General features: G+C 48.0%; 1 protein-coding gene across 1 annotated transcript in view; it reads right to left on the bottom strand.

Moving 5' to 3' along the window:
- Positions 1-27,432, bottom strand: part of LOC147113801 (uncharacterized) — an 80,946-nt gene that overhangs the window by 20,918 nt on the left and 32,596 nt on the right. Inside the window, exons 8-12 of the mRNA XM_085996165.1 lie at positions 18,707-18,797; positions 17,390-17,584; positions 15,674-15,815; positions 6,489-6,576; positions 3,988-4,082 (exon numbers count right to left, since the gene is read on the bottom strand). Coding sequence (XP_085852291.1) covers positions 3,988-4,082; positions 6,489-6,576; positions 15,674-15,815; positions 17,390-17,584; positions 18,707-18,797 — 611 coding nt within the window. The remainder of the gene's footprint in view (positions 1-3,987; positions 4,083-6,488; positions 6,577-15,673; positions 15,816-17,389; positions 17,585-18,706; positions 18,798-27,432) is intronic.

Below are 27,432 nucleotides of genomic sequence, written 5' to 3'. Positions count from 1 at the left end.
GATATGGCGCTTCCCGCGCTTTTTTTTTCTCTCTGTAGCAACGATATGGCGCTTCCCGCGCTTTCCCGCCGCTGCTACTGATAACAACGCTGTTTTACTGTGGTTTCCGTTTATTCACTGTTGGAGACTCGTTCCCGACGGAGGTCTAAACACTGACCTGCTTGCCGCGCCGGCCGTCTCTCGAGTGCACCCTCCCAGTCCATTATTGCTTGCCTCCGATTTCGCTGCCTGTCTCAGCTGTAGAGCCCGCCGCTGGAGCTCCAGCCTGACGCCCAGGAAGGATTAGCGCAGTACCTGTCACCAGCTTGGCCAGCTGGTGAAACCACAGTTTCTCTTACTTCCTTGAGTCTTCTGGACGCTGGAGGAATCGATGTCCTTGAGGTGCTGCCGAATTGCAGGTAAGTCCGTTTCCACTTCGTTGCCACTGTAGTGTCCGTGTGTAGTTAAAGACACTGAAGACAGGAGTTGGTTCATAGGTATTTACTAAGCAAGTCTGGGGGGGGGGGTTCTAAAGGATATACACAATACACAGGCTTATATAGCCCAAGTGGCAATTACCGGCATTACGCACACCTGGGGCTCTTAAAGGCACATACACCATAATTGCTCTTAAAGGCACATACACCACAGTCATTGTCGATGCTCAGGTAAGAAACTGCAAGGCAAAAGTGCTTGAGTGGCTAGGCTAAGCAAATCTGACCAAGATGAGTGCGTTCCTTGCATCCCGGGTAGCTATGTTCTCACGTACTGCTGCCACTGGTTGATGGGCCTCTGCAAGATGTTCATTTTCGCTCTCCTCCTCCTCCTCCGCCTCCTCCTCATCTGAGGATGATGTGTGAGGAGCCACTTGATCCTCAGGAATCTGCAAGCCACGACGTTGTGCCATGTTGTGAAGTGCACAGCAAACCACGATGATTCTGGAGACCCTGGCTGCTGAGCACTGCAGGGCTCCACCTGATCTCTCCAGGCATCTGAAGCGCATCTTCAGCAAACCGATGTTTTGCTCGATTATGGTTCTGGTGGACATGTGGCTGGAGTTGTAGCTCTGCTCAGCTTCGTTGGATGGCCTCCTCAACGTCGTCATTAGTCACATCCTCAGGGGATAGCCCTTGTCTCCAAGTAGCCATCTGTTAAGTTCGTCTGGCAGACTGAATAGCGGAGGCACACAAGACTGGCGCAGTATGAAAGAGTCATGGCAACTGCCAGGGTACCTGGCACAAACATGCAAAATTTCCTTCCTGTGGTCACACACCAGCTGAACGTTGAGGGAGTGGAAGCCCTTGCGGTTGACAAAAATACCTGGATTGCGATGGGGTGCCTTAAGGGCCACATGTATGCAGTCAACGATGCCCTGCACCCTTGGAAAGCCTGCCAGATTTGCTAATCCAACCGCACCCGCCATGATACTTGCTTGATCCTTGGTGAAATGGATGTGATTGTGCGCGATGGCAAAGAGGGTATCGGTTACCTGTGTAATGCATTTGTGTGCGGCCGCCTGGGAAATGCCGCTGATGTCTGCTGCTGATCCCTGGAAGGAGCCTGAGGCAAAAAAGTTGAGTACGGTGGTGACTTTGACGGCCACTGGTAAGGGTTGTCCACCTGGTTCTCTGGGCTGCAGGTATTGTTGCAGCATTGTGCAGATGTCACCCACTACCTCTCGCGAAAGTCGGAGCCGCCTTTGGCACTGCTGCTCAGACATGTTGAGGTAGCTGACCCTGCATCTGTAGACCCTGTTTGGGGGATATCTCCTGCGCCGACGGGCTTCCATGCGCTGGCCCCTTCTGGCCTGTGCATCTTCAGGTGGGTGAGCAGCAGCTTGGTGCTCCTGCTGGTGCTGCTGCTCTTGGTGCTCCTGTTGTTGCTGCTGCTGTTGGTGCTGCTGCTCTTGGTGCTGCTGTTGTTCCTGGTTCTGCTGGTGCCGCGGCTGGTCTTCTTCCTCATCTAATGCCCAGAAGGGAAGGAAATAAATGGCTCCCATGCTTCTGGTATATGCCTCAGTTAAGGAAGCGCTCAGTCAAGGTGGTGAGAGGGGTTTCCCAGGAGGTCACACTGGAGATGGGTGTCAAGCTCCAAACTTCCACAGCTGTGGTTATGCCTTCTAAAAATTCCCCAAACCTGAGACTACAAAGTCCTGCCACCTGCAAATGATGGATGATCAAATCTACTATTTAATGGTGGAGCTGCAGCTGATAGTCAGCAATCCAAGTGTGCTCCCATCAGGTTTCACCGTCGTGTTTCAGAACAGGCGTGTTTCACGTGGGAAAATGGTTAAAATCGCAAAGGCATATCAAAATGGCATTATAGAGCCAATTTAGTGCTTGTTATGGGCCTTAACGGCCTATCCCGCCTCTTGGAGGCGGGTTGGAGATGGGACCACTGGACACAAATTATTTTAAATTGCTTGGAGGCGGGGTTGGGCCCGCCCTCCAGTTTATGCAGGGTTGGGCCCGCCCTCCAGTTTATGCAAGTTTAACCCCCCACACACCTCCAATCCTGCCTCCATAGCCCAATGAAAATCCAGCCCATTATCTCAGTTTTGGTGCTCCCGGTAAACATTCACACCTTGGAATGTCTCTTCCCATTGAGCATTGCATGATACTAGTTTCAAAAGGGGGTGGGACACAGCATCACCTTGACTGGCTGCTCCTCTGGTCAACCATTGGACAGGGAATGGGGTCATTAACCAAGTCATCACTTTCTGTGGAAAATTAAACAAGAGAACAAAGACCCACGTGTTGTGAGATCCATTCGACCAGTTCAGTAAAAGCTGGAAAACCAATTGGTGACTAAAAAGAGATCGCTGCGAGGGAAGCTATGGCCAGGCTCAGATGGAGAAGTTATTTTGTTTAAGTCAAGCAAGGTGATTTATTGTTGTGGGGAAGTGCAGCGTGTTCATTAGTTTTGTATTATATTCAAAGACAAATTGTACTGATTGAATTGAGAGCCAGATCATAAATGTTGCTCTGTAGGTTAACTTGCTGTGCAATAAAGCAGCTTAATGAATAGTAGCTAGCCTATCTTGGTCCGCCTTCAAAGAGCTTGGCGACACATGTGCAAGGTACACATATCTGATACAGGTCACAAGAGGGTAATATTGTTAAATTCCCTGTGATAGGCTATTGTATCAGTAGATATTGGGCAGTGTGAGTCAACTCCGGGATGTGGGAGCCGCTTACGGGGAGTGACTGATGCCGCTGAACATGGTAAGTTATGTACAGCAGTATTTGAATTTATAACACTCTTCCTGCAATTTGAGATCAAGCACTCCCAAATCAGACGCAGGACAGGTTAGAGGGAGAATAAAGCTTTCTCTCCGCAACCTCAACACTGTGCCTCAATCCTAACATCAGTACAGTGCCTCAGTATGACATGTTCCATTCTGTTACACCCGTCATCCTGAGATTGCCAATTTAGCAGCAACTGCTGCATAAATCGGGACAGTTTTGGGCCAAAGGTCCACGTTGGATTGAGACTGCTTCAGCCCACTTCCCTTTGGACACTCACATCCAGCAGACAGAGGAGATTTCAATCCCATCAGTTTGAGTTGGTTATAAATCCAAGGCCCAAAGAACAGAGGTTTGTATCTAACCCACTGCATCACCCAGTCTATCCTTTTGGGGTTTCTAAGAAGTTGAATCATTGAGAACCACCCCGCATGGTCCCCATGTAATTAAACTCTCTCTGAAGTCCCAGGGTCCCTTACATCCAACAACAACATCAATAACTTTACTTACATAGCGCCTTTAACGCAGTAAAATGTCCCAAGGCACTTCACAGGTGTGTTATCAAACTAAATTTGACATCGAGCCAGGTCTTTCATCATTTCATAGGAGGGAGATGCAATGTGCAGCCTGTCCCTTTCCAACACTACTATCTCCTAATTCAGAAATTGCTGTACTTTGAATTTATATGCATATTTTAAACAATTCTTTGATCTTATCGTTGGTCTAGGTTTCATGTTGGAGGGGTTGCAAGGAGTGAACTCACCAGGTAGTCAGTGTTGTAGCCCCAATCTCTTCCAACCAGAGCAACTCCTCCCACAGGCTGAACATGGTGAGACAACACCTTCTTACAGACAAACCCTACAGTAGAAAAAGACAGCAGTTAGTGTGGGAGAGTGTGCTTATCTGTGTAGGAGTGTGTGTGTGTATATAGTGTTTATAGTGTGCATGAGTGTGTGTGTGTAGGAGTTTGTTTGTAGTGTGCAGGAGTGTGTGTGTGTAGGACTGTGTGTGTGTAGGAGTGTGTGCTTGTGTGTAGGAGTGAATGCTTGTGTGTGTGCTTGTGTGTGTGTGTAGGAGTATATGCTTGTGGTGTAACATCAGATAAAGGCTCTGTAGGGTCAAACTCGGATTCCTCTAAAAACCCAGCTAGGCAGCTGAAGGCAATTTGCAGATGACACCAAGTGGGGGGTATAGTTAATACTGAGGAAGATTGTGGCAAAATACAAGAAGACATTAATAATTGGAAAATTAATTTCAATATAGATAAGAGTGTGGTGGTGCACTTTGGTAGCAAGAATAAGGAGGCCACATACTCCTTGGAAAATAAGTGCCTAATGGGGTAGAAAAGCAAAGGGATCTAGGGGTACAGATACACAAATCACTAAAAGTAGTGACACAGGTTAATACAGCCATAAAAAAAGCAAACAAAACACTGGGTTCATTTCTAGAGGGATAGATTGAAAAGCAGAGAATTTATGTTAAACTTATATAGAACCTTGATACACCAAGTGGGGGGTATAGTTAATACTGATGGGGGCATGGTGGCATAGTGGTTAGCACTGTTGCCTCACAGCGCCAGGGACCCGGGTTCAAATCTGGCCTCGGGCGACTGTCTGTGTGGAGTTTGCACATTCTCCCTGTGTCTGCGTGGGTTTCCTCCGGATGCTCCGGTTTCCTCCCACAGTCCAAAGATGTGCGGGTTAGGTTGATTTGGCTATGATAAATTGACCCTTAGTGTTAGGGGATTAAATACGTGGGGTTATGGGGATAGGGTGGGATATGTGTCAGTGCAGGCTCGATGGGCCGAAATGGCCTCTATCTGCACTGTGGGGATTCTGTGATTCTGTGAACCTTGACTTGACCATACTTGGAATACAGTGCACAGTTCTGGTCTCTATATTATGAAAAGGATATAGAGGCACTGGAGAAGGTGCAAAAAAGATTTACAAGGATGATACCAGAACTGAGAGATTATAGCTATCAGGAAAAATTGAACTGGCTGAGGCTCTTTTCTCCAGAAAAGAGAAGACTGAGCAATGACCTGATAGAGGTCTTTAAGATTATGAAAAAGTTTGATAGGATAGACGTAGGGAAAATGTTTCTACTTGTGGGGAGACCAAAACTAGGGGCCATAAATATAAGATAGTCACTAATAAATCCAACAGAGAATTCAAGAGAAACTTCTTTACCCAAAGAGTGGTTAGAATGTGGAACTCGTTACCACAGGGAGTAGTTGAGGCGAACAGCATAAATGCATTTAAGGGGAAGCTAGATAAAGACATGAGGGAGAAAGGAATAGAAGGGTATGTTGATAGGGTTAGATGAAGTAGGGTTGTGTGGAGCATAAACACCGGCACAGACCTGTTGGGCCAAATGGCCTGTTACATAGAAACATAGAAGATAGGAGCAGGAGTAGGCTATTCGGCCCCTCGAGCCTGCTCCGCCATTCAATGAGATCATGGCTGATCATCCAAATTCATACCCTGTCCCTGCCTTCTCTCCACATCCCTTGATCCCTAACAAATATATCTAACTCCTTCTTGAATATATTTAACGAATTGGCCTCTACTGCCTTCTGTGGTAGAGAATTCCACAGGTTCACCACTCTCTGGGTGAAGAAATGTTCTGTGCTGAACATTCTATATAATTCTATGTGAGACCAATGGTTTAAAATTCTCATCCTTGTGTTTAAATCCCTCCATGGCCTTGCCCCTCCTTATCTCGGTAACCTCCCTCCAAGATCTCTGCGCTCCTCCAATCCTGACCAATGGTTTCTGAAACCAGCACCTTTTAGTTCCATGGGTGCTGATCACCTTCCAGTACTTTGGCCAAGTGGCCACTATGAACGCGCAAGCATTGACTGCCAGTATCCATAATCTATTCAACCATGTAGGGCATCATGGCGGAGCTTAACCCTGCGCTCATCCAAAGCCACATGCACACCTCCAGCAGGGGTCACTGCAGCAATAACCCAAATGGGACTTCCCCACGTCCAACCTAGGGTCTCTGATGTCCAACAGTAGGAACTTTACTGACACGTTGGTTGCGATCAGCTAACTCAGTCCAGGCCAGGTATTGAACCTGGGACCTTTCTGTTCCATATGGCTCAGCTATTCATTAGGTAAAGCGACTCGGTCATCAGCTGGAGGCGAAACCAGTGCCTTTGGGCAGCTGGCCAGAACCAATTCTGAGTGTCGGATTGTTGGCTTTTCGTATGTGTCATGATAATTCTGTTCTAGCCCATTTCTCAGCCGTTTCCTTTACCTGAGACACGATTAGTGACTGAACCATTCTCCTCTTCAAGTGGAGAGTATTGTCTGTCAACAGTTTGCTCCAACAAGATTTTGGATCTCTAGAAAAAAGCCAAAAAGAAATCGTTCTTCCAGTTGCATGAAGTGAATTTCATTTTGTGCCTCAGATCCTAGATAAGTGTAATTAACTTCCTCCTTTAACTTCCTGCAACACCAATCCTGCAACCCCAGTGTGTAGTCGCCCGGAGTCACTGCGGTGCTGCAGCCCTTTCTCCGACTAGGCTTCCTTCCATGGCATGTCTCCGCTGGGAGTCTGGGATTGGTGTGGTTACCCTTACGTTCCGTATTAAGACAGAATGGGGGTAAACTTCAGGAATGCCAACCCCCCCGCACCCCTCACCCATTGCCGGGTTAATACCCTGTGGTTAATACACTGCAAATTGTGAGGTCCAAGGATGGTGCTGCGGGAGGAGTCTGCACAGTAGATGCTGAAAGTTTCTGGTTTGTGCTAAGTGGTTGGACTCGGGATTGGCAACCTCAGAGTTGGGATCGGGAGCTTCGGGGGAGGGGGGGTTGCCTGGGGGTCGGGACCGGGAGCGGCGGTGATCAGGATGGTGTCTGTGGGAAGTAATTACCTTTTTTAGTATGCGACGTCTGGGTTGGTTTCCGCCCCCCGCCCCACCCCGAGTGCGCTGGTGTTGGCACTGGCTGCCTCAGGACAAACCAAAGTTGCAGCAGGGACCTGAAGCAGGCGTGAAACCCCTTATATGCAGATGCAGAGGTCCAGGTGTGGGTTAGGGACACATCTTGGAATATTAACCTGGGGCGAGAGGCGAGTGTTGGGCCAGACGGGGAGAGCAGCAAGCTCGTCTTAACTCGCCAACGTGAGGACCTGGGCCATTTTAACTCCTGGGCCTCATTCACATGGTCCAGGCCTGACTCCCTGGCGTCCTGGCCAATATTATCCCTCAGTCAACATCATTAAAACAGAATATCTGGTCATCATCACATTGTTGATTGTGGGACTTTGTTGTGCGCAAAGTGACTGCTGTGTTTCCCTACGTTGTAACACTTCAAAAAAAGTACTTGATTGGCTAGAAGCGCTGTGGGACATCCTAAGGTCTTGAAAGGCTCCATGCAAGTTTATTCTTTCTCTCTTTCTCGTTCTCTTACTCTCTCAGTAAATCTGTGAGCCTTCCCTGCTGCCGACCCTCTTCCCCAAGGCTGCTCCATCCTCACTCATTGCTGCACTGTTCGGCTGCTCCCTGAGAGAAAACATGAGCCCCATTAATGAAGGTCAATCATCACTGCCCCAGGACATCGCTGCAGGAGTTCCTCAGGGCAGTGTCCTAGGCCCAACCATCTTCAGCTGCTTCATCAATGACCTTCCCTCCAACGTAAGGTCAGAAATGGGGATGTTCGCTGATGACTGCACAGTGTTCAGTGCCATTCACAACTCCTCAGATAATGAAGCAGTCCCTGCCCGCATGCAACAAGGCTTGGACGACATTCAGGCTTGGGCTTGTGAAGGAATAGTCATGATCCAGAGAAATACACGATACTATGAACAGATTTCTAATATTATTAATAAAAGACATACTGGGTTTAAAAGACACAAGTCTCAGCAGACAGGCTGTAAACAGAAATACAGGCTTCTGAGATAAAGATCAGTTGATAACAAAGTTGTAAACAAGCTTTGAAATGGGAATTAGTTAAATATTCTAAAACAATGAAAGATTGAAGCAAACCATTGGTGCTTCCGAAGAGTCTAGAGTTTGGGTGTAACACAATGGAAGACCAAAGTGAAGTGTGAAGAGCTGACATGATAAAACAGAAATACAAACATTAAAAGAGGCATGTGCCTTTGAAATATAACATCAAGAAAAGAAACATCTGCTGGTCAAATAGTTTTATGTTAAACTTGGAAAACAGGAACCATAAGATTTAATATGCAACCAATTGAGATAGCTAGAAAACAAGTAAACACACAGTTAAAGTGGTTTTGATTTACATATAGTAAAAACCATACCAACAAGACTTTGAAGATATAACTTCAATAGAGACACCAAGCAATTGCATTGTGTTTGTGTTGAACATGGAGAATAAGGAAAGACACAATGGGGGAAAAATTCAGCTGGTTTGCACCTCCCGTTAGCGCCTTAAGAGGGTGCTAATGAGGTGCAACGCAACTAGCGCCCGGGCGCGGCGATATCTGCACCTTTCGCGAAATTGACCGGACATTTTGCGGCGGCGCTAAACAATACCGCCCGATCTCCTGCGCACGCAGATCTTGATGTCATTCGAGAGTGCAACACCCTTGTACTGCATAACCTTGCAATCCTCAGGACCCAGCCAATGCCACCAGGCATTGGAGCACCAGCAGAGGAGGAGGAGGAAGATGAGGGGGATGATCATCAGCAGCACCTGTACAAAGTGGAAGGGCCGTCCGTCAAAGGCTCATAGCAAGTCGCTTCTAGGCCCCTTCTGAGGAAATGGCTTCTGCCATTCAAACAACCTGAATGAAACCATCCCGCAACCCCTAAGCTGGTCAAGGCAACAATGATTGCAAAGACCAAACATGTACATTTTCAATACAGAAACTTATTTATTTTACAAACTCTGTGGCCTAGAAATTCAGTGGGCTGTGCCACCCGTTAGCACCTTAGGGCGATAAGTGGGTCGGAAGCCACTGGTCACGCCTCCCGCTAAATTCAGCGGGATGCTAGTGGTGGCGCTAGCCATTAGCGCTGCGCCGCTACCGATGATGTCATCGGTGTGCGCAGTGCCCCGCTGATGCCCCGGCCGCGATATTAGGAAGCGCCCCCTGATTTACCGCCGGATGCTATGTGCGACCGGTTCAGGGGGGCCTACCTGCGGCGGCAGAGGCACAAATTAAAGGAGAAGTGCGGGGCGGCCATTTTTGTTGCTGGCCGCCTGACAGCACCTCTCTGCGCTGCCATCCCCGGCCTCCTAAACCCCACCCCACCCCCCGTGGAGTGCCGGCTGCGTTCCAAGAGCCCGGCACATCTCCTCGGTGCCGGGCTCTTTTGCCAGCACTCGCGATCCTCGGGGGCCCAGCTGGGCCCCAGATTGCGCAGAACAAGGCCCCTCCCCTTTAAGTAGGGGAGGAAGGCCTGCAGTGCCGCAGCGCGACGTGCCGCAGTGTGTAGCGCTGCGGCACGTTGCGCTACGATATTCAGTCGCAGCGCCCCAAGAGGGATGTGGGGCGCCTCCAATAGCGCCACGCTTCCCTCTGGGGCGCTCCAACTGAATTTCCGGTGGGCGGCCGTGAATGCTTCCGGGGCGCTACTTCTGGCGCCCTGGCGAGGCTGGCGCCCCAAACGGGCCTATAGTGAATTTCTAGGCCTGTGTGTCTCATTTCCGCAGGACAAACTAATAGAAAGAAACACAAAAAAAAAGTCATTAACATAACTGTCTCTCACAACCTGGAGACAATGTCCAAAGCAGTTAAAAAAATTTGACCACGAACCTCGGCCTTTAATAAAACAATGAACAACATTTTGTCACACCTCCTACTTTTTTCCCATCGAGGGTGATCTCCTTCCCGTGCGCACTTCCCACCTTCCCACCCTGCCGCTCCTCCGTAATCGGACCCCAGTGGCTGCAGCAAGGCTGGTGGAAGGCTGCTGATTGTCACAACCTGAGACTGCAGATGCCCTTGAAGGACGGCCTCGACCAGCTCTGGACCTGGAGGGCCCGGCTGCAGACTGCACCAACTCTGCATGGGCGGCAGCAGTCTGTCCTACAGGCAGAGTCAAGTGCAGTGGAGAAGTGACAGTGGTGGCAGCAGGAATGCTGTCATCTTGAGAGAGGACAGCACATCCCTGCTCGACCGACACACTGGCAGTCCCACGGGGCAGCACCTCAGCATCCGGAGCAATCTGCTGGAGCACAGATTGCTGGCCTGCTGCGGTGCGGTGAGAGCCCTGGGGAAATGTGTCCGAACCAGCGACGATGGCAGCAGTCAGTGCTTGCGTGGCCTCAATCTGAGTCTGCATGAGAGCAGTCAGAGATGGGGTCATGGCAGCCAGTGACTGAATTGCAGCACTAAACTTTTGCGTGGCATCCGCCTGTGCTACAGCGAAGTGCTCCACACTCCTTGCCAGTGATTCAATGGATTTGGGCACCCTTGCCACTGCAGCCATGAGCTCAGTGTGCCTGTGCTCCGCCTGGGCGCTCATTTCAGTGAGGACCCGCTCCTCCTCTGCGTCCAGTACAGCAGGACTCAATGGCATACTCTCCCTCCGGGGAGAAGGCCCCCAAGCTTCCCTACCCCCATCACATTGCTGCAGCCCGCTGGGTCCTGGAGCTTCACCCTCATCAGACCATTCCCCCCTGCTCCCCTCCAGGGAAGGCGTTTCCCAGTGTGGGCATGGGCTTCCTCGGGAGAGGGTGGCGCTGATGCTCCGGCTTCCTTTTCCTCCTCGCCTTCAGCTTCACTCCCACTGGCAGCTTGAGGGCCCGTCTCCTCACCTGGTAAATCACCATCTGAAAGCAGGGAGGTACAAGAGTGGCTTTAGCGTGAGGACAGGGTGGCAGCAAGGGAGGCATGAGTGCAGCGATTTAGTGATTTGGATTGAAAGTGTCAAAGGCTGGTGTTGTGAGGAACAAGTGGAAGGAAAGAGGACAAAAAGGTGATGTCCTTACCATTGCTGTCCAGAACGGGGTCGGCGTCTCCAGTGGCGACTGGACAAATCACCCGGCTTGCCACAATCCTGTGGATGGGCACCTCATGATCGCTGAAGGGTTGCAGCTGAGGCCGCCCTCCACCGGTCCATTGCTGCTGTCTCCTATTATGAGACAGCTTGGCCTGCAAGAAAAAGGACAGCGTCTGAGTAAATATACAGCCATGGTCTTGCCTGAAATGCCTCCCATAGGTGAATAGCCCTTACTGTATGCAGCCATGGTCTTGCCTGAAATGCCTCCCATAGTTGAATAGCCCTTACTGTATGCAGCCATGGTCTTGCCTGAAATGCCTCCCATAGTTGAATAGCCCTTACTGTATGCAGCCATGGTCTTGCCTGAAATGCCTCCCACAGTTGAATAGCCCTTACTGTATGCAAAGTGTGCAATGTGCGTGTGTGTTTGATGAAAAGGCCATAGGTGTTGGATGAGTGTTGGGCCTTGGGGCTTTTAAGACCCTCTGACCATAAAGTGAGGTTGAGATGGAGGGGTGGAGAGGTTTTGAAAAAAAGACACTCGCCCTGTCGACCCAAGTGAGGTCGTTGAACTTTTTCCTACATTGGAGATGGGTCCTCGGCACCATGCTGCTTGAGGTGACTCTCTGAGCCACCTCCCCCCACACTCTTCTATACTCGCATGGCAAAGGCTTCCTGCCACTCTCTGGGTACAGAATGGATCTTCTGCGCACCACCGCGTCAACCAGAGCCTCCAAGGCCCGCTCGCAGAAGCGCTGTGCTCGCTCCCTGGCCCTCTCCATAGTGTTTGGCTGCAAGATTTAGCCACAGGTCTGCCCAGGCCGAGATTTAAGGCTCCAATGAGCAGGGTGTGGCTGCAGAGCAAGAACGACCCTCCCTTTAAGAACTGGCCGACGCCAGTGTGTCTGTGTTCAATCGCTAAGTGGCAGCACCTGCGCTGCGCCCACCCTCTGAGGTAACGCCTCGCACCTCGACTTTAGCGCCTTAAGAGAGGTGTGTAGTGCCTGATTTAGCACTCCAATCACCTCCAGGGGCGATAAAAGCCAAGTTTGCCGTCGGAGGTGATAATTAGCGCCAGGCACTAAACTTTGCGCACGGCTGCTAATGGCGCCCCAAACAGAGCTATACCGAATTTCTCCCCCAATGTCTGCAAAAAAGCAGTTAAGCCAAAATTAAGAATTGAATGAAGAATCTTCGGTAAGAATGACATCAAACAGAAACCATAGCTGTCGTTGTTTTTATGATGGTTTTTGGAACACTCAAAAGTAGAGAAATAATTATGCATGCAATAGTTGAATTGATTTAACATAGAAAGCATTCAAACAGAGGGATCAATAAAGACAATTAGCTGACATCAGCAGAGAACATCAAAGAAGAAACCAAAGCCAAAAGGGTATAAAAGTAAGACCTTTTTAACAGAAAGTCAGAACACGCTGAACGGGCAGGGCATTTCTCAACTTTCCAGAGGCATCTCTGTAAGTTTTTAAACTATGAGTCTTGGGTAAATCAAAGTGATTGATTTTTGGTGGATGTTCTGGATTTAGAAATAAGAAATAAGAGATGTTCTGGATTTAAAAATAAGAAATAAGAAATGTAACGATGTTCTGGATTTAGAAATAAGAAATAACAAATGTTCTGGATTTAGAAATATAACGAAGTAAAGATTTGAGAATAAGGATCTCTGAGAAATAAGAAATGTAAGCTAATTGTACTTTGAATTGTTAATGTTGCGACTGATTCAACAGATGTTAACTGAATGCCGGCTCTTAAATAAAACTATATATTTCTATAGGTTATTGACCAACATTCATTACAAGCCCACTGACTCCCACAGCTACCTGGACTACACTTCCTCCCACCCCGCCTCCTGTAAGGACTCTATTCCATTCTCCCAGTTTCTCCGTCTCCGCTGCATCTGCTCCAACGATGCCACCTTCCATACCAGTGCTTCTGACATGTCTTCCTTTTTCCGCAACCGAGGATTCCCCTCTACCATGGTTGACACGGCCCTTGACCGTGTCCGTTCTATCTCCCGCACTTCTGCCCTCACCCCTGCCCCTCCCTCCCGGAACCACGATAGGGTTCCTTTTGTCCTCACCTTTCACCCCACCAGCCTCCACATTCAACGTATCATCCTCCGCCATTTCCGCCACCTCCAAAGTGATCCCACCACCAAATGCATCTTCCCCTCCCCTCCCCTTTCAGCATTCTGTAGGGACCGCTCCCTCCGAGATACCCTAGTCCACTCCTCTGTCACACCCAGCACCCCTTCCCCTTCGCCTGGCACCTTCCCGTGCAAGCGCAGGAGATGCAACACCTGCCCTTATACCTCCCCCCTTCCCACTGTCCAGGGCCCCAAACACCCCTTCCAGGTGAAACAGCGATTTACTTGTACTTCTTGCAAACTAGTATACAGTATTCGCTGCTCATGATGTGGTCTCCTCTACATTGGGGAGACCAAACGCAGATTGGGTGACTGCTTTGCGGAGCACCTCCATTCAGTCCGTAAGGATGACCCCGAGCTTCCGGTCGCCTGTCATTTTAATTCACCGCCCCATTCCCACTCAGACCTCACCGTACTCGGGCTCTTGCATTGTTCCACATAAGGTCAGCGTAAGCTCGAGGAACAGCACCTCATCTTCCGATTAGGCACTTTACAGCCTTCTGGACTCAGTATCGAGTTCAACAATTTCAGATCATAACCTCGGCCCCCATTACATTTTTACTTATATTTTTTATCTACACCTTTGTTTTGGCCCTCCTCCCCTTCCTTTTTTTCTCTCCCACATGACAGCTGTCTTCCATTCTGCCAGCGCATTTCACACCTAATCTAGAGCTGTCTTTTGTCTCCACCAGTCCTATCACCATCTCGTCTCATTTTGAATACCTCTTAATGTCTCTTCACTTCTCTTTTGTTCTCTCCCAGCCCCCAAACTGGTCTTTTAATCTGATAATTTCTTCAGTCTTGACAAAGGGTTTCGACCTGAAACATTGACTCTATTTCTCTCCACGGATGTTGCCTGGCCTGCTGAGCTTTTCCAGCATTTTCTGTTGTTATTATATATTTCTAGAATTGTCTCAAAGAGTGAATCTGTATAGACTCGCGAACCCACAAATTCTGTACACTCTTTTGTAAGGAGTTGCAGAAATCTGGGGTGTATTTCAGACCCATTAAATATCCGGAAGGTTACAGTCTAGTTCAACTTATACAAAATACTATCCGGAGAACGGTAACATCTTTAGTCGTTCATTTCCTTTGGGGAGAGATAGCCTGAACCTTTAGACCCATTTAAGTGACTTATGGAATTCGGCTATCTCTAACTTAAGTTGAGGGTGAACATCTGGGGAATACGCCTGATCTGGAATAGCCCAAAAGGGCTAGGACTGTAATTATCCCTTCAGGCTGATAAGTGGCAGGTAACATTCACGCTGCAGAAGTGCCAGGCAATGACTATCTCCAACAAGTGAGTCTAACCACCGCCCCTTGACATTCAATGGCATTACCATCGCCGAATTCCCCAGCATCAACATCCTGTGGGTCACCATTGACCAGAAATTTAACTGGACCAGCCATGTAAATACTGTAGCAACAAGAGCTGGTCAGAGGCTAGGTATTCTGCGGCACGTGTCTCACCTCCTGACGCCCCAAAGCCTTTCCACCATCTACAAGGCACAAGTAAGGAGTGTGATGGAATACTCTCCACTTGCCTGGATGAGTGCAGCTCTAACAACACTCAAGAAGCTCGACGCAATCTAGGACAAAGTAGCCCACTTGATTGGCACACCATCCACCACCTTAAACATTCACTCCCTCCACCACCAGTGTACCGTGGCTGCAGCGTGCACCATCTACAAGATGCACTGCAGCAACTCACCAAGGCTTCTTCGGCAGCACCTCCCAAACCCGCGACCTCTTCCACCTAGAAGGACAAGGGCAGCAGACGCATGGGAACACCACCACCTCCAAGTTCCCCTCCATGTCACACACCATCTTGACTGAGCAGTATATCGCCGATCCTTCATTGTCGCTGGGTCAAAATCCTGGAACTCCCTACCTAACAGCACTGTGGGAGTACCTTCACCACATGGACTGCAGTGATTCAAGAAAGCGGCTCACCACCACCTTCTCAAGAGCAATTAGGGATGGGCAATAAATGCTGGCCTTGCCAGCGACACCCACATCTCATAAACGAATAAAAAAAAAATCAGTCGTAACATTGTAAATGCCGAAGCACTAATCGATCCCTCCCTTTCAGTGGTAGTAAATCAAAAGGCAGCGCTTCTACTGCTACATGTCTTCGGAAATTTGAGCGTGATGTGGTGGTGTCACATGGGCAGGCAGTAATACTACTCTAACTCTAGCCCACCAATCAGAGTAAAACCTAACCCCCAAAAGTCCTAATTGGTCAATGAAGTTTCACGATAGGGAAACGAACATCGGAACTCAAGTCACGATTGTACCGACTGCCCGCTTTGAATCTGACAAAAAAAGGCAACCCATCTCTGGGTGCTCTCTCACCCTTGTCTTATCCTGCTCTTGTATCTTTTTTGAAGGCATCATCTTGAGGATACTAGAAAGGGAGTCATCAAAGCCCCAAAGGTAAATATTGCCATTGTCAGCAGCAAGGACCAGCAAATCCAGCTCTTCCACAAACAAGGACCTGCAACCCATAAATTCTCAGTGAGACGTCAGGCTACCATGAGCATTCATAAATACACAGCGGCTATGAGTCAGCCAATCACATTGCCTTCCTTATTTTGCTGCCTGTTTTTTCTCCCCCATTCTGTCACCCTCACGGTCTCACTCACAAAACATGCCATTTGGAAGTATCAGTTTTGCTCAGTTGGTAGCACTCTTGTTCCGAGAAATCTGCGCTCCTCCAATTCTGGCCTCTTGTGCACCCCTAACTTCCTTCGCCCCACCATTGGTGGCAGTGCCTCCAGCTGCCTCAGCCCTAAACTGTAGAATACCCTCCCTAAACCTCTCACCCTCTGTATCTCTCTTTCCTTCTTTAAGGCACTCCTTAAAACTGACCTCTTTGACTAAGCTTTTGATCACCTGCCCTAATATCTTGTGGTTTGGTGTCAATTTTTGTCTGATTAGACTTCTGTGAAGCACCGTGGGATGTTTTACTGTGTTAAAGGCACTATATAAATACAAGTTGTTGTTCTTCCTCAGTTAGAAGGTTGCCCCATTATGGACCTGGACACATAATCTAGGGGCAGAACTGAGGGAGTGCTGCTCTGTCGGAGGTGCTGTCATTCAGAGAAGACTTTAAATCGAGGCCCCTTTTGCTTGGTCAGGTGGATGCAAAAGATCCCATGGCACTATTCGAGGAAGAGCAGGGGAGTTCTCCCCAGTATCCTTCCTCAACCAAATTAACCGGTCATTCATCTGATTTGTAGTTTGTGGGAGCTTGCTTTGTGAAAATTGACTGTGCAAATTTGCCTCCATTACAGCAGTGATTACACTTTAAAAATAAATCATCTGAGGACAGGAGAGGCACTGTATCAATGCAAGTTCTTCCTTAGCTCATCTTTCTTAGCTTTTTAAACAACTCGAGGGTATTACCATCCATTACTTTAGCCAGTCATCTATTCCGCATTTTATAGCTCTGTGAAGAACTTGCTCCCTAGACTCTGGTTTGTAGGGTGGACAAGGAAGTGATGATAGGCATGTCCAGAGCCCATACCAATTCCCTTCTCACATTTGAGGCAAAGTTTGGACATTACACAAAGGTGCTTGTGGTCCATATGAAGAACTTGCATTTATATAGCGCCTTTCATGACCTCAGGACGTTCCAAAGTGTTTCACAGCCAATGAAGTCCTTTTGAAGTGTAGTCACACAGAAACACGGCAGAAAATTTGCCCAAAGCAAGCTCCCACAAACAGCAATGAGATAAATGACCAAATAATCTGTTTTAGTGATGTTGGTTGAGAGATACATATTGGCCAGGATACCAGGGAAAACGTCCTTGCTCTTTTTCAAATGCTAGCATGGGATCATTTACATCCACTTGAATGGGCTGACGGGGGTACTCGGTTTAACATCTCATCCAATAGACGGCACCTCCGACTGTGCAGCACTCCCTCAGTACTGCACTGAAATGTTAGCCTAGATTATGTGCTCAAGTCTCTGGAATGGGTCTTGAACCCACAAACTTCTGACTCATAGGCGAGAGTGCTACCGACTGAGCCAAGGCTTACACCTATGGAGAGCACACACCCCTTTACCTGGTAAAGCTAGGTGGCTGCATGGGTTTCTGCGATGCTGTGACTCCAAATGATTCCTTTTCCCCACTCGGGGCCATGTCTACAGGATGATGGGATGAATGGGCTTTGCGACGACTGGCGTTCCTCGCCGCTTTGGTGTTGCTGCACCCGTCCTTTCCTTTGGACTGTGTTTCAAACATAGTGAACAATTCGTGACTGAAGAGGGGAGGGATGGTGGGGAGAAACACCACAGCAGCTGATTAGTGACAATGTGGATTGTACCAATGATTAAGAGCTCAATGAAGATGAATTTCAGAAATAATCTGTAGGGGACAAGCTTAGGAAAAATACTCCAATAAACCATGTAATGAACGGCTTTACACTAGGAGGCCCAGAGAATCAGTGGTCTGGTGTCAAGGGTTGTTATCCGCTGGTACAATTTCTAACAAAGGATTCAGAGTGACAGTGTACTAAATTATAATGGCCCAGTGAAAAGTGGCCTGCGCTCCTGCTCGACCTCAATCTGGCAACTGGTGCTGGAAGTGTGAACTTCAGGATTCTAGGAATTGCTAGATGATAAAAGACCCACAGTTCATCCAGTTCACCTTCTACTATCCTGGTATAATGATATTGTGGCGGAGCCACTAAAGGACTCAGATCGTTTGTATATAATTCCCTTTAACAACATGTTAGCTACAGCCTGAGTCTGTATCTTTATTTATACTGTTTACTTGTACAGAGCGTGATTACTTTAACAGCGCGGGTAAATGCGATTCATCACGTGATCCCCCACTGGCGGGATGAACGTGATGACGTCATGACGTCAACCACGGGACCGCCCGAGCAGTCCTCGTGGAGCCTCTGAACTGAGCAGACCTACACTCGATGTTCTCCTGTAGTTACTTGTTTAAACCTGTTAGTTTCCATTAAACTTCGTTTTGTTTGATCGCCTAAGCGGACCTCAGTCTTTGGATAGGAACTAGACATTCCTACAATATAATGATAATGAAGTTGTGTAATCATAGCAGTCAAACTCTATCAATTAATCTACAACAGACCCAGTGGGGGAGAGCTTTGGGAACCAAAGTCACCTGTTTCTCCCAAACATGCTACACTCAAATTACTCATATACTGTATTCCAAATTCTTATTTTTCTGAAAGAAATCGATCTAATTTGAACCTGTGTTGTGATGTTCTCCTTCATTATCAAGCCTCACACTCAAGGCTTACAGTTGAAAGATGCCCAGTTGGTTAAAGTGTTTGAGGGGGTACCCCAGTAAACCCCGTCAAAAGGGGTAATTAGCACAAAAAAAATCATGTTTCAGCGTGAACTCTGACCTGTACAGGAAGTAAGATGACTGTTGTCTTTCCCATTTTATAATCGTCCCGTCACTGTGTCCACTGAAAAGGAGTATCGGCTCCTTCTGGGCTAGGGAGGAAAGGGCACACGATGTGATTAAGACAATAGTTTTATTAATTAGAATTCACTTAACAGGGCACCCTCCCTTCTCACTGGGTAAATGTCCCACCCAGTGCGGTACTGTGCCAAACAGCCCAAGAAGCTTCAAGTGAGTTAGCCTCCGCTGGCAGTGAGCATGTTACAAAATAAATGAAGGAGAAGAAAAAATTTGCATTTATATAGTGAATTTCACATCCTCAGGATGTCCCAAAGCACTTTGCAGATAATAAATGTACTTTTGAAGTGTAGTCACTGTTGCAATGCAGGGAAACACGAAAGCCAATTTGCGCACAGCAAGCTCCCACAAACAACAATGAGGTGAATGACCAGTTAATCTGTATTTGGTTATGGTGGTTGAAGGATGAATGTTGGGCAGGACAGCAGGAGAACACCTGCTGAGGGGAGAAAATTGGCACCTCCAACAATGCAGCACTCCCTCAGCAATACCATGAATTTGCAGCCTAGGTTATGTGCTCAATATCCTTCAATGTCTTCTAAGAAAAGGAAAGATTAGCCAGTGTGCCCTCTCGTGACCATTATATAGTAGCGTGGATGTGTGGTCAGGTATTTTTTTAAATTATTCGTTTATGGGATGTGGGTGTCGCTGGCAAGGCCAGCATTTATTGCCCATCCCTAGTTGCCCTTGAGAAGGTGGAACCGCTGCAGTCCGTGGTGAAGGTACTCCCACAGTGCTGTTAGGTAGGGAGTTCCAGAATTTTGACCCAGCGATGATGAAGGAACGGCGATATACTGCTAAGTCAGGATGGTGTGTGACTTGGAGGGGAACTTGGAGGTGGTGGTGTTCCCATGCGCCTGCTGCCCTTGTCCTTCTAGGTGGAAAAGATCGCGGGTTTGGGAAGTGCTGCCGAAGAAGCCTTGGCGAGTTGCTGCAGTGCATCTTGTAGATGGTACACACTGCAGCCACGGTACGCCGGTGGTGGAGGGAGTGAATGTTTAAGGTGGTGGATAGGGTGTCAATCAAGCAGGCTGCTTTGTCCTGGGTGGTCTCGAGCTTCTTGAGTGTTGTTGCAGCTGCACTCATCCAGGCAAGTGGAGAGTGTACTTGTGTCTTGTAGATGGTGGAAAGTCTTTGGGGAGTCAGGAGGTGAGACACTCACTGCAGAATACCTAGCCTCTGACCTGCCCTTGTTGCCACAGTATTTATGTAGCTGGTCCAGTTAAGTTTCTGGTCAATGGTGACCCTCAGGATGTTGATGGTGGGGGATTTGGCAATTGTAATGCCGTTGAATGTCAAGGGGCGGTGGTTAGACTCTCGCTTGTTGGAGATAGTCATTGCCTGGCAATTCTGTGGCGCGAATGTTACATGCCACTTATCGGCCCAAGCCTGAAACTCGTCTAGGTCATGCTGCATGCAGGCATGGACTGCTTCATTATCTGAGGAGTTATGAATGGCGCTGAACATTGTGCAGTCATCAGCGAACATCCCCATTTCTGACCTTATGTTGGAGGGAAGGTCATTGATGAAGCAGCAATGGACTCAGTTTACGATGACTTCCATGGATAAATTGTCTGATGATACTCACTATCTAGCCTCATACATGACGAATGATGACTTGGGCAAGGCACTGAGGTCTGCTTGTGCATCCTACCATAAAACTGCGCATGTCCTGAACTTAGCCTCATTGCCCAACCACAAGACAGCTGGTGGGAAATGGAAACTCTTCTGAGGTTGGGACTGAGGCACATTGCTGGGGCAGAGTAGAGCAAGCTTTATTCTGCATCTGACACTGCTGCCTTTGATCTGGTAGTGTTGGATGTTTACACTGGGTAGTTATCATGGGAACGTGCTCCATTCGCAGCATGAACATCACTCATTTTTATCAGGACACATTGAAATTCCAAATAATCAGGATGAAAGTGTCAAGGCAATTATCCATAAGTTTGCTGATGACATGAAGAAAGGTGTGATGCTGCAAGGAATTTGGATAAGAAAAAAAGATTGCAGGCAGATGTAGATGCACTGGAGAATCGGCCTCTGTTGGGGGAGATGTTGTTTAATACAGAATAATGTAGCGTGACGCACTTGGGTAGCGACAACTCCAAGAATGTGTATGCCATGAAGCGTTGCTTGCTCAAGTCTGCTGAATGAGAGAAGGACCTGGGGGTTATAGTGTACAATTCATTAAAGGTCAGTGCAGTGAGGTCATTGTGCATGAAATAATAGGGTATTAGAATTTATTGCCGAATCAGTTAAACTTAAACCACAATATTCTTTGTATAAACAAGACTAACAATCCTTTCTTTGTACAAGTCATTGGTCAGACTGCATCTAGAATACCAAGTTTAGTTTTAGTCCCCTCACATTTAAGGGAATAAAGATGGCCTTAAATAGCTTCAGATGAGGGTCACACGATTCATTCCCAGAGCAGGTACAGAATGGGTTAGATACAGAGTAAAGCTCTCTCTACACTGTCCCATCAAATACTCCCAGGGCAGGTACAGCACAGGTTAGATACAGAATAAAGCTCTCTCTACACTGTCCCATCAAACACTCCCAGAGCAGGTACAGCATGGGTTAGATACAAAGTAAAGCTCTCTCTACACTGTCCCATCAAACACTCCCAGAGCAGGTACAGCATGGGTTAGATACAGAGTAAAGCTCCCTCCACATTGTCCCATCAAACACTTCCAGAGCAGATACAGCACAGGTTAGATACAGAGTAAAGCTCTCTCTACACTGTCCTATCAAACACTCCCAGGGCAGGTACAGCATGGGTTAGATACAGAATAAAGCTCTCTCTACACTGTCCCATCAAACACTCCCAGGGCAGGTACAGCACAGGTTAGATACAGAGTAAAGCTTCCTCTATACTGTCCCATCAAACACTTCCAGAGCAGGTACAGCACGGGTTAAATACCGAGTAAAGCTCCCACCACACTGTCCCATCAAACACTCCCAGGGCAGGAACAGTGAAGCAAGAAGAAAGAACTTACATTTATATAGAGCCTTTCACAACCTGAGGATGTCCCAAAGCGCTTCACAGCCAATTATGTACTTTATGTAAAAGGCAGTCACTGGTGCAATGTTGGAAATGGGCTGTCAATTTGACACAGCAAGATCCCACAAACAGCAACACTATGCAACCAGAAGAACCACCTTGTGCAAGTGAATGCGAGGCAGCTTCCCACAGTGACCATTTTAAGGCTGTCCTGTGTGCCCACACTCGTTCACCCAGAAAGGCCAATCTCTGGGTGGCTCCTAGGAGATCAACGTCATTCTCTCCAGCCATGGCTGATGATATCTGTATAGTTCACCAGGACTTCAACTGAGTGTCACTATAATGAGGTCCATTCTTCCACAAGAGACCTGAGAGAGCACACTACTGGAATTTTGAAAGCATCCTTCCAGAGTTTGGATTGGTCTGGAAGAGCTAGAATCATAGAAGCTGTCCAATTAGTCCCACTCCACTGCTCTTTCTCTATAGACCTGCAGTTTTTTCCTTTTCAATTATATATCCAACTCCCTTTTGAAAGTTACTATTGAATCTGCTTCCACCACACTTTCAGGCAGTGCATTCCAGATCTTAACAACATTTTTTGAGGATGTAACTGGTAAAATATATAAGGGAGAACCAGTGGATGTGGTGTATTTGGACTTTCAGAAGGCTTTCGATAAGGTCCCGCATAAGAGATTAGCGTGTAAAGTTAAGGCACATGGGATTGGGGGCAAGGTATTGATTTGGATAGAGAACTGGTTGGCAGACAGAAAGCAAAGAGTTGGAATAAACGGGTCTTTTTCCGAGTGGCAGGCAGTGACTAGTGGGGTACTGCAGGGATCGGTCCTTGGACCCCAGCTATTCACAATATAGATTAATGATCTAGACAAGGGAACTAGATGTAATATCTCCAAATTTGCAGACGACACAAAGCTGGGTGGGTGTGTGTGCTGTGAGGAGGATGCCGAGAAACTCCAGGATGATTTGGACAGGTTGGGTGATTGGGCAAAAGCATGGCAGATGCAATAGAACATGGATAAATGTGAGGTTATCCACTTTGGTGGCAAAAACAGGAAGGCAGATTATTATCTGAGTGGCAATAGATTGGGAGAAGGGGAAGTGCAACGAGACGTGTGTGTCCTTGTGTACCAGTCGCTGAAGGTAAGCATGCAGGTGCAGCAGGCGGTTAAGAAGGCAAATGGTATGTTGGCCTTCGTAGCGAGAGGGTTTGAGTACAGGAACAAGGATGTCTTGCTGCAGTTATACAGGGCCTTGGTGAGACCACATCTTGAGTATTGTGTGCAGTTTTGGTCGCCTTATCTGAGGAAAGATGTTCTTGCCATGGAAGGAGTTCAGCGAAGGTTCACCAGGCTGATACCTGGGATGGCAGGAATGACGTATGAGGAGAGATTGGGTTGATTGGGCTTGTACTCGCTGGAGTTTAGAAGAATGAGAGGGGATCTCATTGAAACTTATAAAATTCTGACAGGACTGGACAGACTAGATGCAGGAAGGATGTTCCTGATGGTCACAGTCTAAGGATAAGGGGTAGGCCATTTAGGACAGAAATGAGGAGGAATTTCTTCATCCAGGGAGTGGTGAACCTGTGGAATTCTCTACCACAGAAGGCAGTAGCGGCCAATACATTAAATATATTCAAGAAGGAGTTGGATATATTTCTTAAGGCTAAAGGGATCAAGGGGTATGGGGAAAAAGCAGGGACTGGGTACTGAGTTTGGATGATCAGCCATGATCGCATTGAATGGCGGAGCAGGCTCGAGGGGCTGAATGGCCTACTCCTGCTCCTATCTTCTATGTTTGCTATGTAAAAACAATTCTCCTCATCTCCCCCATCTTCTCTTCCTCTTAGGCAGTCCCTCGGAACTGAAGATGACTTGCTTCCACATTAAAAATGAGCTCGCAGGTGGCTGATTAGTCCAATGCGGGACCTACAGTCTCTGTCACAGGTGGGGCAGACGGTGGTTGAAGGGGCGGGTGGGTGGGGTGCTTGGGTTGACGTGCGCTCCTTGCGCTGCTTGCGCTTGCTCCCGGCGAAGAGACTCGAGGTGTTCGGCACCTTCCCGGATGCTTCTCCCCCACTTTGTGCGGTCTTGGGCCAGGGATTCCCAGGTGTCGTTGGGGATGTTGCACTTTTTCAAGGAGGTTTTGAGGGTGTCCTTGAAGCATTTCCTCTGCCCACCTGGGGCTCTCTTGCTGTGCTGGAGCTCCGAGTAGAGCGCTTGTTTTGGGAGTCTCATATCGGGCATGCGGACAATGTGACCCGTCCATCGGAGCTGATTGAGCGTGGTCAGAGCTTCGATGCTGGGGATGTTGGCCTGAGCAAGAACACTGACGTTGGTGCGCCTATCCTGCCAATGGATTTGCAGTATCTTGCGGAGGCAGCGTTGGTGGTACCTCTCCAGTGCTTTGAGGTGCCTGCTGTACATGGTCCATGTCTCTGAGGCATACAGCAGGGCAGGTATCACTGCTGCCCTGTAGACCATGAGCTTAGTGCTGGATTTGAGGTCCTGGTCTTCAAACACGCTCTTCCTCAGGCGGCTGAAGGCTGCACTGGCACACTGAAGGTGGTGTTGGACTTCGTTGTCGACGTCTGCCCTTGTTGACAGTAGGCTCCCGAGGTATGGAAAGTGGTCCACGTTGTCCAAGGCCTTGTCGTGGATTTTGATAATCGGGGGGCAGCATTGTGTGGCGGGGGCAGGTTGGTAGAGGACTTTTGTCTTACGGATGTTTAGTGTAAGGCCCATGCTCTCATATGCTTCGGTGAAGGTGTTTACGATGGTTTGGAGTTCGACCTCCGAGTGAGCGCAGAAGCAAGCATCGTCTGCATAATGTAATTCGACGACAGAGGATGGGACGACCTTGGATCTGGAGGCGACGGAGGTTGAACAGTTTCCCGTTTGTTCTGTAAATGAGCTCCACTCCAGTGGGGAGCTTACTGAGGGTGAGATGGAGCATTGCAGCAAGGAAGATTGAGAAGAGCATTGGTGCGATGACACAGCCTTGCTTGGGGGCAGGGGGATGGGATACAGAGGGGAGCTGAAATAGGGGGGGATGTGCTGCCAATTATAGAGAAAAAAACAAGTCAGCTTGGTAGACAGGGCAAATATATAAGGGCAAGGCTGGATGGCATCTATTTTAATGCAAGGAGTCTTGCAAATAAGGTGGATGAACTGAAGGTGTTGATAAACACATGGGAGTATGATATTGTTGCTATCACGGAGACATGGTTGAGGGAAGGGCAAGATTGGCAGCTCAATATTCCGGGGTACAGAATCTTCAGGCGAGACAGAGGGGGAGGTATAAGAGGAGGGGGTGTCGCAATATTAATTAAGGAGTCAATTACTGCAGTAAGGAGGGATGATATATTAGCAGGGTCCTCTAATGAGGCCATATGGGTGGAGCTTAAAAACAAAAAGGGGGCAAGCACTTTGCTGGGAGTGTACTATAGGCCTCCAAACAGTCAGGGGGAGATAGAGGAACAGATATGTAGGCAAATCTCAGAGAAATGTGCAAATAATAGGGTAATAATAATGGGGGATTTCAACTTCCCCAATATTAACTGGGATAGTCAGAGTGTGAAAGGCTCAGAGGGTGTAGAATTCTTAAAGTGCATCCAGGAGAGCTTTTGGAGCCAGCATGTAGAAAGTCCTACAAGAGAGGGGGCGGTACTGGACCTAATTCTAGGGAATGTGGCCGGCCAAGTGGAAAAAGTACTAGTAGGTGAGCACTTTGGTGATAGCGACCATAATATGGTAAGATTTAAGGTGGTCATGGAAAAGGACAGGGATGGGCCGGAAATAAAGGTTCTAAATTGGGGGAAGGCCGATTTTAATAGGATAAGGCAGGATCTGGCCAAAATGGACTGGGATCAGCTACTTGTAGGAAAATCCGCATCGGAGCAATGGGAGGCTTTCAGAAGGGAGATTGAGATCATACAATGGCAACATGTTCCCGTAAAGGTCAAGGGTGGTTCCAAAAACCACAGGGAACCTTGGATGTCAGGGGATATACGAGAATGGATTAGGAAAAAAAGGAGGGCTTTTGGTAGATACAAAAGGCTAAAGACGGAGGAAGCCCTAGAGGAGTACAAAAAGTACAGGGGGATACTTAAAAAAGAAATTAGGAGATCAAGGAGGGGCCATGAAATAACACTGGCGAGCAAAATAAAGGAAAATCCGAAGATGTTTTATAAGTATATTAAGGGTAAGAGGATAACTAGGGAAAAAATAGGGCCCATTAGGGACAAAAGTGGCAATCTGTGTGTGGAGCCGGAAGATGTAGGAGGGGTTCTAAATGAATTTTTTGCATCTGTTTTCACTATGGAGAAGGACGATGTAGACATAGAAATAGGGCGGGGGGACTGTGATATGCTCGAACATATTAACATCGAGAGGGAGGAGGTATTGGCGGTTTTAGCTGGCCTAAAAATGGATAAATCCCCAGGTCCGGATGAAATGTATCCCAGGCTGCTGTGTGAGGCAAAGGAGGAGATTGCGGGGGCTCTAACACATATATTCAGGACCTCTCTGGCCACAGGGGATGTGCCAGAGGACTGGAGAACCGCTAATGTAGTACCATTATTCAAGAAGGGTAGTAGGGAAAAACCGGGGAACTACAGGCCAGTGAGCCTAACATCAGTGGTAGCAAAATTATTGGAAAAAATCCTGAGGGACAAAATTTGTCTCCACTTGGAGAGGCAAGGATTAATCAGGGATAGTCAACATGGCTTTGTCAAGGGAAGATCATGTCTGACTAATTTGATTGAATTTTTTGAGGGGGTGACTAGGTGTGTGGATGAGGGTAACGCAGTGGATGTGGTATACATGGATTTCAGTAAGGCCTTCGATAAAGTCCCGCACAGGAGACTGGTCAAGAAGGTAAGAGCCCATGGAATCCAGGGTGCCTTGGCACATTGGATACAAAACTGGCTTAGTGGCAGAAAGCAGAGGGTGATGGTCGAAGGTTGTTTTTGTGACTGGAAGCCTGTGGCCAGTGGGGTACCACAGGGATCGGTGCTGGGTCCCTTGCTGTTTGTGGTCTACATTAATGACTTGGATATGAATGTAAAGGGTATGATCAGTAAGTTCGCGGATGATACAAAAATTGGTAGGGTGGTAAATAGCGAGGAGGGTAGCCTCAGTCTGCAGGACGATATAGATGGGTTGGTCAGATGGGCGGAACAGTGGCAAATGGAATTTAACCCAGAAAAGTGCGAGGTGATGCACTTTGGGGGGACTAACAAGGCAAAGGAATACACAATGAATGGAAAGACCCTAGGTAAGACGGAGGGTCAGAGGGATCTGGCTGTGCAAGTACACAGATCCCTGAAGGCGGCGGAACAGGTGGATAAGGTGGTAAAAAAGGCATATGGGATACTTGCCTTCATTAGCCGAGGCATTGAATATAAGAGCAAGGAGGTTATGATGGAGCTGTATAAAACACTGGTTAGGCCACAGCTGGAATACTGTGTGCAGTTCTGGTCGCCACACTACAGGAAGGATGTGATCGCGTTAGAGAGGGTGCAGAGGAGGTTCACCAGGATGTTACCAGGGCTGGAGCGCTTCAGCTATGAAGAGAGACTGGGCAGATTGGGTTTGTTTTCCTTGGAGCAGAGGAGGCTGAGGGGG

The sequence above is a fragment of the Somniosus microcephalus genome, chromosome 8, assembly GCF_052327205.1.
Source record: "Somniosus microcephalus isolate GS21.2 chromosome 8, FLI_Smic_1.0, whole genome shotgun sequence".
NCBI classification, from domain to species: Eukaryota; Metazoa; Chordata; class Chondrichthyes; order Squaliformes; family Somniosidae; genus Somniosus; species Somniosus microcephalus.
The sequence above is the reverse complement of the archived record's forward strand: the minus strand, read 5'-3'. Positions and strand labels throughout refer to the sequence as shown.